The sequence below is a fragment of the Nycticebus coucang genome, chromosome 8, assembly GCF_027406575.1.
Source record: "Nycticebus coucang isolate mNycCou1 chromosome 8, mNycCou1.pri, whole genome shotgun sequence".
Classification (NCBI taxonomy): domain Eukaryota; kingdom Metazoa; phylum Chordata; class Mammalia; order Primates; family Lorisidae; genus Nycticebus; species Nycticebus coucang.
This window is the reverse complement of record NC_069787.1, coordinates 92,349,484-92,363,374: the sequence shown is the minus strand read 5'-3', so window position 1 is coordinate 92,363,374 and position 13,891 is coordinate 92,349,484. Positions and strand designations below refer to the sequence as shown.

The 13,891-nt window shown below is 42.9% G+C and overlaps 1 protein-coding gene across 4 annotated transcripts in view; it reads right to left on the bottom strand.

Annotated features, from left to right (window-relative positions):
- PTPN23 (protein tyrosine phosphatase non-receptor type 23) overlaps positions 1–13,891 on the bottom strand; it is a 39,160-nt gene that overhangs the window by 10,057 nt on the left and 15,212 nt on the right. For 2 of the 4 annotated variants that reach the window (XR_008381906.1, XM_053600498.1), the window contains exon 2: positions 8,387–8,461. Coding sequence is in view for 1 of the 4 variants with exons in the window: in XM_053600498.1 (XP_053456473.1) it covers positions 8,387–8,461 (75 nt within the window). In the remaining 3 variants the exon portion in view is untranslated. Of the gene's footprint in view, positions 1–8,386; positions 8,464–13,891 lie in introns of those variants that run through there. The other 2 variants (XM_053600500.1, XM_053600499.1) reach the window with 1 other exon arrangement.

Here is a 13,891-nt window from a genome sequence, read left to right as displayed (position 1 = left end):
GCTTACGCGATTCTCTTGCCTCAGCCTCCCAAGCAGCTGGGACTACAGGCGCCCGCCACAACACCTGGCTATTTTTTGGTTGCAGTTTGGCCGGAGCTGGGTTTGAACCCGCCACCCTCGGCATATGGGGCCGGCACCCTCCTCACTGAGCCACAGGCGCCTCCCGGTACACATTTTTTTAACATTCACTAAAGCACATACAAAAAATAAAAAATATGTGTCTTGTACTTGCTAAAAGTACAAGAAAACAATGGAAACAGTCTTCCCTCAGCTCACATGAGTGTACAGACACACCTACACCCTTTAATCCACCAAAGAATGCACTCCCCTCTGGTCCTAGCCTGGACTGTCAGACCCTGAAGAGCTAAATGTGGTGGGTCAGAGCCGTAACACTGCCACATTAACCCCTGCACCTGTCGGTCTTACTTCCTGTAATCACAAAGCCAAGAATTTATTTCAGAGTTAGAAAAGGAAAGTCTCAGAAACAACTCTTCCAGCCCTGGTTTTACAGATGAGGCTCAGGTCAGAGAAAGAGGATTGCCTAAAGCTTCTCAAATTATATCCACTCCTTGTTCCACTGCAAAGCTCTGAGTGTGGCAGAGTTTCACTAAAAACTTGCCTAGTATTAGTCCTAAATTTGTTATAATGGTTCACTTGGTTTTTACTTCTTTTTTTTTTTTTGTGAGACAGAGTCTTGCTCTATTGCCTGGGTTAGAATGCAGTAATGTTATCACAGCTCACTGCAACTTCAAATCCCTGGACTCAAGTGATTCTATTACTTTTTAGCCTCCATAGTAGCTAGGACTATAGAAGCCCACACCCAGTTAATGGTTACTTTGTATGTTATACCCTAATTACCAAACCCCTAAAACTCCCTCCCTTAGTCTGGGCCAAAAACTGCAAAAAAAGAAAAAAAATAGGGCGGCGCCTGTGGCTCAGTTGGTAAGGCACCGGCCCCATATACCAAGGGTGGCGGGTTCAAACCCGGCCCTGGCCGAACTGCAACCAAAAAATAGCCGGGCGTTGTGGCGGGCGCCTGTAGTCCCAGCTACTCGGGAGGCTGAGGCAAGAGAATCGCTTAAGCCCAGGAGTTGGAGGTTGCTGTGAGCTGTGTGAGGCCACGGCACTCTACTGAGGGCCATAAAGTGAGACTCTGTCTCTACAAAAAAAAAATAAATAAAACCTGTTAAACAAGAATCCTCCTTTAGTCTGGGGGTTTTAGGAGCTTGGTACTTTCTCATTGAAAAACTTATTTTCAGTGTTCTACATAAAAAAATTTGTTCTTGGCGGCGCCTGTGGCTCAAGGAGTAGGGCGCCAGTCCCATATGCCGGAGGTGGCGGGTTCAAACCTAGCCCCGGCCAAAAACCAAAAAAAAAAAAAAAATTTTGTTCTCTGATTTTACAAGGTTAACAAACAGTAATCTAGCCCAATTCCCCCTTTGCAGGGATGAATAAACCAAGCCACAAGAAGGGGTAGTGGCCACCCCAATGCTTGTCTTTTTTCTTTCTTTTATTTTTTTAATTTTTTTTTTTTTTAATTTCAGCTTGCTTGTTTTTTCTTTTTTTAGAGACAGAGTCTCACTCTAGCCAAGGTGACAAAGTAAAACCCTGTAGGAACCGAAAAAAGATGTGTACAAGGTCAAGAAAACAATGTATGGAGAAAACTAAAATATCAAAACAGAAAGAAAACCTAAAATGAAACCAAAACATTCTGGAGCTGAAAAGCACAATAACTCAGGTGAAAACTTCAGGAGAGAGACTCAAGAACAGATTTATGCAGGCAGAAGAAAAAAATCAGCAAACCTGATATAAGGCAATGGAAATTATGGAACAGGAACAGAAAGAAAAATGACTGAAGAAAAGTGAACAGGGCCGGGTCAGTGCCTATAGCTCAGTGGCTAGGGCACCAGTCACATACACAGGAGCTGGCGGGTTTGAACTCGGCCTGGGCCTGCCAAACAATAATGACAACTGCGACAACTGCAACAACAACAAAAATAGCCAGGCGGTGTGTGACGGGCACCTGTAGCTACTTGGGAGGCTGAGGCAAGAGAATCTCTTAAGCCCAAGAGTTTGAGGTTGCTGAAAGCTGTGACACCTCGGCACTCTACCAAGGGCAACATAGTGAGACTCTGTCCAAAAAAAAAGTAAACAGGGCCTAGGGGACCTGTGTTGACACCATCAAGTGAACCAGCATAATGTCAAGAGTCACAGAAGAAAAAAGAGGGGCAAAGAGAATATGGGAAGAAGCAGTAAAAGAAAACACCCCACATTTGATGAAAGACATTGAACATGAAACATGCAAGAACTCAACCAACTCCAAATATGATAAACTCAAAGAGATATACACATATATGTTATAATCAATTTTTTTTATTTCACCAATGATCAGAAAATACTTACAAATTTTCTAAAGACAGAGAAAAGAGACTATCTTAAAAACAGCACCACATACAAAGAGATACTCATAAGATTACCAGCAGATTTCTCATCAGAAACTCTGGAGACCAGAAGGTAGTAAGTTAATATATTCAGATTACTAAACAGAAATTTAAAAAATCTGTTAGCCAGCCAGATGAGGTGGGTCACACCTGTAATCTTGGCACTCTGGAAGGCCAAGGCGGATGGATAGCTTGAGCTCAGGAGTTCAATTTATGCAGGCAGAATTGTCTCTACTAAAATCATCTCTACTAAAAAAATAGAAAAGCTAGCCAGGTGGTGTGGCAAGGTGCCTATAGTCCCAGCTCTTGGGGGGGGTGTGTGGGTGGAAGTGTAGGGAGAGAGGCTGAGGCAAGAAGATTGCCTGAGGCCAGGAGTTAGAAGTTGTGAGCTATGACATTATAGCACTCTAACCAGGACAATAGAGTGAAGACTCTATCTTAAAAAAAAAAATAAAACTTGGGGCAGCGCCTGTGGCTCAAAGGAGGAGGGCGCTGCCCAGCCAGGGCCAAAAACTGCAAAAAAATAAAAATAAAAATAAAAAAATAATAATAATAAATAAAACCTTTTAAACAAGAATCCTGTATCTGGCAAAACTGTCATTAAAAAGTGAGAGAGAAGCCAGATGTGGCTCACATCTGTGATCCTAGCACTCTAGGAGGATGAGGCAGGAGGACTGCTTGAGCTCAGAAATTCCAGACCAGCCTGAGCAAGAGTAAGATCCCATCTCTACTAAAAGTAGAAAAATTTAAAAAAAAAGTAGAAAAATTAGCCAGGCGTCATGGCACATGCTTATAGTCCCAGCTACGTGGGAGGCTGAGGCAAAAGAATTGCTTGAGCCCAAGAGTTTGAGGTTGCGATGAACGACAATGACACCATGGCAGTCTACCCAGAGTGAAAGAGCAAGACTTTGTCTCAAATTTAAAAAAAAAAAGAGAGAGAAATTGAGACATTTCCAAATAAAAGCTTAAAAGCTGAGAGAGCTTGTTAACACTAGACTTACCCTGTAAGAAATGCTTAAGGCAGCAGTTCTAAACCCATGGGTCGAGACCCACAGGAACTATATTAAAGGGCTGTGGCGTTAGGAAGGTTGAGAACCACTGGCTTAAGGGTTAACATTAGACACACCCTGTGAGAAATGCTTAAGGGTTGAAATGAAAAGACATGATAGTAACTGAAACCATATGAAGAAATAAAGTCCTCAGTAAAGGTACATAACAGGCAATTATAAAAGTATTACTATAATAAGAGTATATAATTCTTTTTGTTTTCTACATGATTTAAGAGATTAATGCTCTATAGGAACTAATTTGAATATTTGTTTTATATGGATTTTTATTCACTTTTCGGACATGCTAAGAAAGAGCGCCCCTCTGCTGCTCAGCAAGCATTTGTAGCTTGTACAGTGGCAGAATGTGCCAAAAGCTTAGTGTTGTGACCTGTTTTAAGAATAAAGTATCTTGAAATAAAAAAAAAAGAGAGAGAGAGATTAATGCTTTTTTTTGAGACAGAGTCTCAAGCTGTCGCCCTGGGTAGAGTGCTATGATGTCATAGCTCACAGCAACATCCAACTCAGGCTCAAGTAATCCTCTTGCCTCAGTTTTTCTATTTTTAGTAGAGACCAGGGTTTCACTTTTTGCTCAGGCTGGTCTTGAACTCCTGAGCTCAAGCAATCCACCCACCTCAGCCTCCCACAGTGCTAGGATTACAGGTGTGAGGCACTGAGCCGGGCCAACACTTTTTTTTTTTTTGAGACAGTCTCACTCTTGCTCTGGGTTGAGTGCTGTGGCACCATCATAGCTCACTGCAACCTCAAACTCTTGGGCTCAAGCGATCCTCTTGCCTCATCCTCCCAAGTAGCCAGGACAACAGGTAACTGCCACAACGCCAGCTAGTTTTACTAGACACAGCAATCAGCAATCCATCCATCTCAGCCTCCCAAAGTGCTAGGACTACAGGTGTGAGCCACCATGCCTGGCCCATACTTTTATTTAAATAAGGAAAAATTTAATTTACACACAGTAAAGATTATCTTTTTGCTTGTTTGTTTTTAGAGGCACAGTCTGACTTTATTACCCAGCCTAGAGTGCTGTGACATTAGCCTAGCTCACAGAAATCTCAGACTCTTCAGTTTAAACCATCTTCTTCATCAACCTCCTGTGTAGCTGGGACTACAGAGGCTCTCCATCACACCCTGCTAGTTATTCTATTTTTTTTTTGTAGAGACAGAGTCTCACTGTACCGCCCTCGGGTAGAGTGCCGTGGCATCACACAGCTCACAGCAACCTCTAACTCTTGGGCTTACACGATTCTCTTGCCTCAGCCTCCCGAGCAGCTGGGACTACAGGCGCCCGCCACAACGCCCAGCTATTTTTTTGTTGCAGTTTGGCTGGGGCTGGTTTGAACCCGCCACCCTTGGCATATGGGGCTGGCGCCCTACTCACTGACCCACAGGCGCCGCCCTAGTTTTTCTATTTTTAGTAGAGACGGAGTTTGGCTCTTGTTCTTGCTCAGGCTGGTCTTGAACTCCTTAAGCTCAAGGGATGCTCCTGCCTGGGCCTCACAGAGTGCTAGTGCTAGTGGCATGAGCCACTGCGCCCAACCAGATTATTTCTTTAGTACATATACTAATCAGGTCTCTTTCTCACTTTCTCTTCTTCATGAGAGGGAACACCACTTCTATTTCTTTTGAAATGCTCTAAACTTTCTCCTTGTACTTAAATAAAATTTCTCTTTATAAAAAAAATACATCAGTTGTCCCTATTTTAGAGAAAGACACTATCTCCTACACTTTGAAATTATAAATAAAATTTTTATTTAAACCTTCTTTTGTTATTAAAGTAGAAAAAGGTTTTTTACCTATTCTAAAACAGAGTGGGCAATTGAGGTGACTGATCTTGTTCACAATTTTCTCTTTTTTTCCTTCCAGAGATATTCTTCAGAATTGTAAGATATGTCCTTACTCTCACATATAGACTGGCAGACAATGCCTGTCAACACCAGGATCCTGTATTTTCTTTTTTTATTTTTTTGAGACAGAATCTCAGTAGAGTGCCATGGCATCATAGCTCACAGCAACCTCAAACTCTGAGGCAAGTGATTCTCTTGCCTCAGCCTCCCAAGTAGCTGGGACTACAGGTGCCTCCCACAACGTCCGGCTATTTTTTTGTTGTAGTTGTCGTTGTTTAGCAGGCCTAGGCCAGGTTCGAACCCCCAGTGTATGTGGGTGGCACCCTAGCTGCTGAGCTACAGGCACCGAGCCCCAGAGATACTTTATTGTACTTACTAATTAATCTTCCATCTGGACCACTCGAACTTTCTCAATTTCAGCAATAAGGATGTTTTTCTTATCAATGGTATATTCACTAGAATAACAGTTTTAATTTCTTTAAGGATAGACATAGTGACACATACCTGTAATCCTAGCACTTTGGGAGGCCAAGGCGAGTGGACTGCCTGAGCTCAGGAGTTCAAGACCAGCCTGAGCAAGAGCAAGACCATGTCTCTACTAAAAGTAGAAAAAACTAAATGGGTTTGTAGCAGGCACCTATAGTCCCAGCTACTCAGGAGGCTGAGGCAAGAGAATCACTTGAGCCTGAGAGTTTGAGGTTGCTGTGATCTATGACGCCACAGCACTCGACCCAGGTCAACAGAGTGAGACTCTGTCTCCAAAAACAAACAAACAAAAAAATTTATCACATTAACCAAATCTTTTATCAATTGATAAGTTCAGATCTTCCCTCACTATGTATCTAAACAAATGCCTGATAGTTATTTGGCAATGTTAACTTCTAGCTTTTTTTTAATTTATTTTTAGAGACAGAGTCTCATTTTATCACCCTCAGTAGAATGCCGTGGCATCACAGCTCACAGCAACCTCCAACTCCTAGGCTTAGGCGATTCTCTTGCCTCAGCCTCCCGAGTAGCTGTGACTACAGGCGCCCGCCAGAACATCTGGGTATTTTTTGTTATTGTTGCAGTTTGACCAGGGCTGGGTTCGAACCTGCCACCCTCGGTATATGGGGCTGGCGCCCTACCCACTGAGCCACAGGCACTGCCCAACTTCTGGGCTTTTTAAATAAAAAGGAAATAATACAAACACAATGGTTGTCTTTGAGCATAGTTGTTTTGTTCTTTATATTTCTCTTACTTTCCAAGTTTTCTACAGTGTTTATGATGTGTTAATTCACAGTAATACAAAATGAGTAACAGTGCAGACCCTCCTGCCCCCTATTAGATGAGAGCTACCAAGAAGGCTGTGGTACCCCACCATCACCAACCCTCTATCAAACTAGCACAACAGCCAGCACCATGTTCAACCTAACACCACAACATACTGTTATACAACAGTGCATACAATAATTAGGAAAAAATATATGAGCACACCTGTGTTACTGTGCACTTTGCTGAGACTGCATTTTTTAAAAATTAAAGGTGTATGACAACAACTGCATCAACTCAGACACCAAAAACAACTCAAAGATGGATAGTCCTGTGATTTTTTGGGGGGAGGGATCAGAACTTTATAACTTTTTTTCTTTTGATTATTATCCCCAATCTCATGATTATTAACATTGTTCTGGAAGTACCTAACAATTACAAGAAAATAAAGGGTACAACTACTGGGGAAAAGGTGGCAAAATTATGTGTATATGATATCACTGTGTACTTAGAACACCCAAGAAAATAAGCTGCTAGGGCGGCGCCTGTGGCTCAAGGAGTAGGGCGCTGGTCCCATATGCTAGAGGTGGTGGGTTCAAACCTAGCCCTGGCCAAAAACCAAAAAAAAGAAAATAAGCTGCTAAAATACAATAAAAAAGCATAAAAGAATTAACAGAATAAATTACTCAATTGTTTTTCTCTATACCAACCATAATGGGGGGGGGGGAGATATTGAATGGGAGAGCAATAATAGCAGTAATAAAAACAAAAAAATCGGGTGGTGCCTGTGGCTCAAAGGAGTAGGGTGCCCGTCCCATATGTTGGAGGTGGCAGGTTCAAACCTAGCCCCGGCCAAAAACCAAAAAAAAAAAACAAACAAAAAAATCCAGAAATAAATTCAAAAAGTTATATATAAAACCTATATGAAGAAAATCACAGCAGGGCATGGTGGCTCACGCCTATAATCCTAGTAACTCTGTGTGCAAGGCAGGAGGATCTCTTGAGCTCAGGATTTCAAGACCAACCTAAGAGCAATCTTACTTAATATTACTTACTTAATATAACTATTAAGCAGATAATTTAAAATGAAATACCATATTTGCTGTGAGCTATGATGATGCCAAAGCACGCTACTTAGGGCAACAGAGACTCTGTCTCCAAAACAAAAAAAAAAATTAAGGGCGGTGCCTGTGGCTCAGTCGGTAAGGCGCCGGCCCCATATACCGAGGGTGGCGGGTTCAAACCCAGCCCCGGCTGAACTGCAATCAAAAAAAAAAAATAGCCGGGCGTTGTGGCGGACGCCTGTAGTCCCAGCTACTCGGGAGGCTGAGGCAAGAGAATCGCTTCAGCCCAGGAGCTGGAGGTTGCTGTGAGCTGTGTTATGCCACGGCACTCTACCGAGGGCCATAAAGTGAGACTCTGTCTCTACAAAAAAAAATTAAAAAAAAATTAAATACATTTTCACTATCAGACTGCCAGAGTTGAACAAGAACAATAGGAACAGGCGTGTACCCTCCTGGGGTGTAGTACCCTCCTGGGGTGTACCCTCCTGGGGTGTAGTAGTACATTCCATTCACCCCTGAATTACTATAGAAACAGAAATATCCCACACAGGCACAGACACAGGTTATGATAGTGATTTTTATAATAGTGAAAAACTGAATAACCTAATATTCTCCAAGAGGAAAATGACTAAATTCAAATAAAACCACAGTTCTGGGTAGTTTCTTTACCTCCCTGTCAAACCAAACCTCCTCCCACTGGCATACGAATACTACCCACCTACCTGTCTGAGCAACTCCAGCTTCTTCAATTCCTCATTGTAGGCTTCTGGGTTCTCTCCATAATTCTTCAGGACAAACTAGAGAGAGAGAGAAAAAAAAAGAATATAAGCCAGTGAGAAATAAGACCACTCCCTCCTGCCCTCTGGGTCCCAGCAATCACCAGCCAGGGCTCAGTATTGACAAGCTTGTCACCTGGACCACTGGGGAACTCTGCCTCAATATCTGCAGCACCAAGATTCTGACCACAGGAGCCACCTCTTCCTTAAAGTACAATGGAAAATAAGACTGGATGCCCCTGCACAAACACTCTGGCAGGGTGTCTCATAATGCTGCAGCCTTCTCTACAAAGTCCCAGACTCAGCCAGCTCAGGGAACTCAGGTGGCTAAAATGGAATCCCAATAAGGATCCCAGAAAGGATTGCAAATTCAAGCCTTCCTCCAGGATTGGACTCTGCTATGCTCTAGGATCACAACCAGAACCCTAAGAGCAAATGCAGGCAAAAGTGAAGAGTAGGAGACTTCCTCATAACCTACCCTCCTGGCTGGGAAAGGGCACCATAGAAATAGTATCTACAGGGCAGCACCTGTGGCTCAAAGAAGTAGGGCACCGGCCCCAGAGGTGGTAGGTTCAAACCCAGCCCCAGCCAAAAACTGCACAAAAAAAAAAAAAAAGAAAGAAAAAAAGAAACAGTATTCACAGTACCCTTGTCTGTGAGGAAAGGCCCGCAGGTCTGTAATGAGAATGACCTAGGTGGGAGAAGGGGAAATCACTGCTCACTTCAGAGAGAGGACTGGCGATGCCTGCCCACAATGGCACTCAACACATCCAAAGATGTCTTGGACAGTGAGCATACACACAGCCTGAAGGCTGTACCAAAGGGCCCCTTGTTCAACTAAGATCAACAGGCTAAGGCAACTGGAACTACCTCTCTTCCAGTACCTGCTGCCTGGTACTGGTCAGATCCATTCATTCCACAAACACTAACTGCACTGCTGCCCAATTCACAAACTCCATAAGGCCCTAGTCAACATTTCTGACATGGACAAAGGAGCCCAGTAAAGGCTGTAAGAGGGCCAGGCACAGTGGATTGCTTGAGCTCAGGATTTTAAGACCAGCCTGAGCAAACGGAAGATCCTGTCTCTACTAAAAATAGAAAAACTAGCAGGCATTGTTCAGCCATAGTTCTAGCTACTCAGGAGGTAGAGGCAAGAAGGATCACCTGAGACCAGGAGTTTGAGGTTGCTGTCAACTATGACACATGGCACTCTACCCAGGGCAACAGAGTGAAACTCTAAAAAGAAGAAAAAGCTCGTGCCTGTAGCTCAGCAGCTAGGGCGCCAACCACATACACTAGAGCTGAGAGGTTCAAACCTGGCCCGGGCTTGCCAAACAACAATGACAACTACAACAAAAAAATAGCCGGGCATTGTGGCAGGCACCTGTAGTCCCAGCAACTTGGGAGCTTGAGGCAAGAGAATAGCTTAAGCCCAAGAGTTGAAGGTTGCTGTGAGCTGTGACGTCACAGCACTCTACTGAGGGTGACATAGTGAGATTTTGTCTCAAAAAAAAAAAAAAAGACGTTTTGGGATAACAGGTGAAATTTAAATATAAATGATAACAGACAATTATTATAGATTTTCTTAGGTGTGATTGATAATAACATGTGGTTATGCAGGAAAATGTCCTCACTCTGCACATACTGAGATGTGTCTGGGAGAAGTGTCATGATGTCTAAAACTAACTTTCAAAGGGCTCCTAGGATCTTCATTTATCTAGCAAAAAAAAGCATATATGGTAAAATATAATCATCAGTACTAAGTGGTACAGTCCCAGCTACTTGGGAGGATGAGAGGCAGGAGGGTTGCTTAAGCCCAGGAGTTCAAGACTGTAATAAGCTATGATCCTCGAGCCTGGGTGACAGAGCAATATCCCAACTCTTAAAAAAAAAAAAAAAAAAAAAAACTAGGTAGTGAAAATTTGGGTGAGTACTTCTTTTTTTTTTTGGAGACAGAGTCTCATTTTGTCACCCTTGGTAGAGTGCCGTAGTATCATAGCTCACAGCAACCTGAAACTCCTGGGCTCAAGTGATCCTCCTGCCTCAGCCTCCCAAGTAGCTGGGATTATAGATGTCCACCACAACACCAGGCTATTTTTAGAGACAGGGTCTCTCTCTAGCTCAGGCCAACCCGAACTCCTGAGCCCAAGCGATCTACCTGCCTCAGCTTGTCAGGGTGCTAGGATTACAGGCATGTTGGCTCGGCGCCCGTAGCACAGTGGTTACAGCGCCAGCCACATACACCGAGGGTGACAGGTTGGAGCCCGACCCGGGCCTGCTAAACAACTGCAACAAAAAATAGCTGGGTGTTGTGGCAGGTGCCTGAAGTCCCAGCTACTTGGGAGGCTGAGGCAAAAGAACTGCTTAAGCCCCAGAGTGTGAAGTCCAGAGTGTGAGGTTGCTGTGTCATGGCACTTTACCGAGGGCGACATAATGAGACTCTGTCTCAAAAAAAAGTGGGGGAGGCAGCCCCTGTGGCTCGAAGGAGTAGGGTACCAGCCCCATATGCCGGAGGTGGTGGGTTCAACCCCAGCCCTGGCCAAAAACTGCAAAAAAAATAAGGATTACAGGCATGAGCCACCTTATCCTGTCAATTCTTTCTTTCAACTTTTCTGTATGTTTGAAATTTGGAAACAAATGTTTAAAGAGTTGCGGAAGAGGGCGGCCCCTGTGGTTCAAAGGAGTAGGGCGCTGGCCCCAACCCAGTCAAACACTGCAAAAACAATCAAACAAACAAACAAAGAGTTGCTGAAGAGCTAAATGATACCTAAAAAACATGTTCCCCTCTGTCAATTATTTTTAGCCTTTTGTGGGTCCTTTGAGAATATGATAAAAGCCATGAAAAAAATTCCTTTAGAAATACTCAACTAGGGTGGCGCCTGTGGCTCAAAGGAGTAGGGCATATGGCCCCATATACCAGAGGTGGCGGGTTTGAACCCAGCCCCAGCCAAAAACTGCAAAAAAAAATAAAAAATAAAAATAAATAAAAAAATATAAAAAAAAGAAAAAAATACTCAACTATGCACAAACGTAAAGATTTACCAATAATTTGAGAGAGTTTACAGATACTTTGAAGCCCATTTATGGAGTCCTGGTTAATTCTTTCTCTCATCTATCCAACTCCTCCCTCCTTACTCTAAATTAAAACAACAAAAACACAACAACAAAAAGAAAAACCCCACAAGTATAAAATGTAGCCTAACTTGTAAGGTAAAACTTGACTACCTAAATTAATAATTTTCAACCAGCATGCCATGAAAGGATCTTAGGTGTGCCATGAAAATTTTCAAAGATTACTAATTAAATTATTTTTGAAAGATGTTCAAAGCATAGTAAGTATATTCTTTTTTTTTTTTTTTACTTTTTTCTTGATCAACATAATTTAAGTGTGATGCAGAAGTTTAACTGTAAGTTCAAGTATGCCAGGAGATAAAAAAGGTTGATAAACACTGATCTAAATGAAAGCATGTTCTTTAATTAATTCCCTCTCAGTAAGAGGTTTTATTAATAGTTTTCCCACCTTTAGGTTAGAGAAAATGAGTAAAGTGCAGCCTAGAGGCCCCCTGGGAGAGAGGCTAAAGGAATCAGATTCATATCTGAGAGTCTTAGAAACAAGGCCTCATGTGCTATCACTAAGGACATCTGTCCCTAATAGTCACACAATTACAATAGAAAAGATGTTACTCCCACGCCCAGGAAATTGTCCCTAGAGGTCACCTTCTACTTATGTCTCACTCATCCCCCAAGATGAGCAGCAGCAGATGGTAAGTGAGCTCTTCCTACAGGCCAGGCACTGTACGGACTACCTAACAGTCGCTTCATCCTCCCAACAACTCCACACGGTAGGTACTGTTACCACTTTATAGATGAGAAAATGAGAAAACTGAGGAAAAGAGGTTAGAGAATTTGCCACTAATTAACTGATAGAGATACGACTGAAACATTTAGGCTCCTGGGCCCATGCTGTTTACACATTATACCAATCCATTTCTATTTTTTAATATGGCTCCCACAAACAACTCTGAAAAGTAGACAGAGAAAATGAGTCTCTGGCCACATAGTAAGTCAGTGCAACAGCCAGGATATTTTAAAAATCGTGATGAGGGGCAGCGCCTGTGGCTCAAAGGGGTAGGGTGCCAGCCCCATATGCCAGAGGTGGTGGGTTCAAACCCAGCCCCGGCCAAAAAAAACTGAAAAGAAAAAAAAAATAAAATAAAAATTAAAATAAAAATCATGATGGAATCCTCTATGATTGATCCCTCCCCCACTAAAAAAGAGGAAAGAGGCTGGCTGAAAGTATAGGAGTAAGGGAAAGAGGTTTTGTCCCGGGCTCTCACTATAATCTGGAATTCTGCAGAACTCAGAACAGTCTGGCCAAGAGTACAAAGCCCACAGTTGAGCCTGAGAACAGGCCCAGGAAGGAGAAGCACTGACCAGCTCCCAGGGTGCCTACACAACTGACAGGAAATAGGGGCAGGATGAGGACCAGAGTGTCTCCAAAATTAGCCAAGCTTTGGATATGTTGGAGATCATTTTCTGTGGACGTAAAAAAAGACCTAGGACAGGTCTCTAAGTGAGAGTATATCCAGAGATCAGAGCCACTGGGGGAGAAAAAAGGAAAGAAAGGAGTTATAAGTGAAAAACAGTAAAAGTCAAGTCTTGGCTGTGCCCGTGAGTTACTGTGAGCCCTGGGCTCAGTTTTTCATGTGTAAAATGGGGTTACTATCACCTGCTATGTGTGACTGTTTAACAGAGCTGTCATAAGGACTGAGCTATTTCCCTCAATCAGGAAAAAGGATGCTCAGCTGAAAATATTGTTTAAAATATTACAAGACCTATACTGAGAACTCACAAGCTTTCATTCTTACTTCTCACAAGCTTATGAGGTATATTATTAGTTCCAAGATACAGGTGAGAATAGTGAAGACCAGATTAGTTATGCAATCATTATAGCAGCTAAAGGTAATTCAGCTATTAAAGGGACCAGGAGGGACCTAAACCAAGGTGTGATTCCAACGACTATGCTATTTTCATAATGCTACTCTGAAACTACAGAGAATTCTGCAGACAGATGAGATCATTGGAAACACCCACTCTGGTCCTGCTACTATTTTGTAGATTAGATAAAATGAGAAACCAGAGATAAGCAATGGTAATGCTAGGACCCCAAGCCAATCCTTCCTAACTTCCAATATAGTTATTAATCCCTCGGGATCACCTTCTCTTACATTAGCATTCCTCATTCTTTTTTTTTTTTCTTTTCTTTTTTGACACAGAGTCTCACTATGTTGCCCTCAGTAGAGTGCCATGGCATCACAGCTCACAGCAATCTCAAACTCTTGGACTTAAGCAACTCTCTTGCCTCAGTTTCCCAAGTAGCTGGGACTAGGCGCCCACCACAATGCCTGGCTATTTTTTGGTTGCAGTTGTCATTGTTGTTTAGCAGGCCCG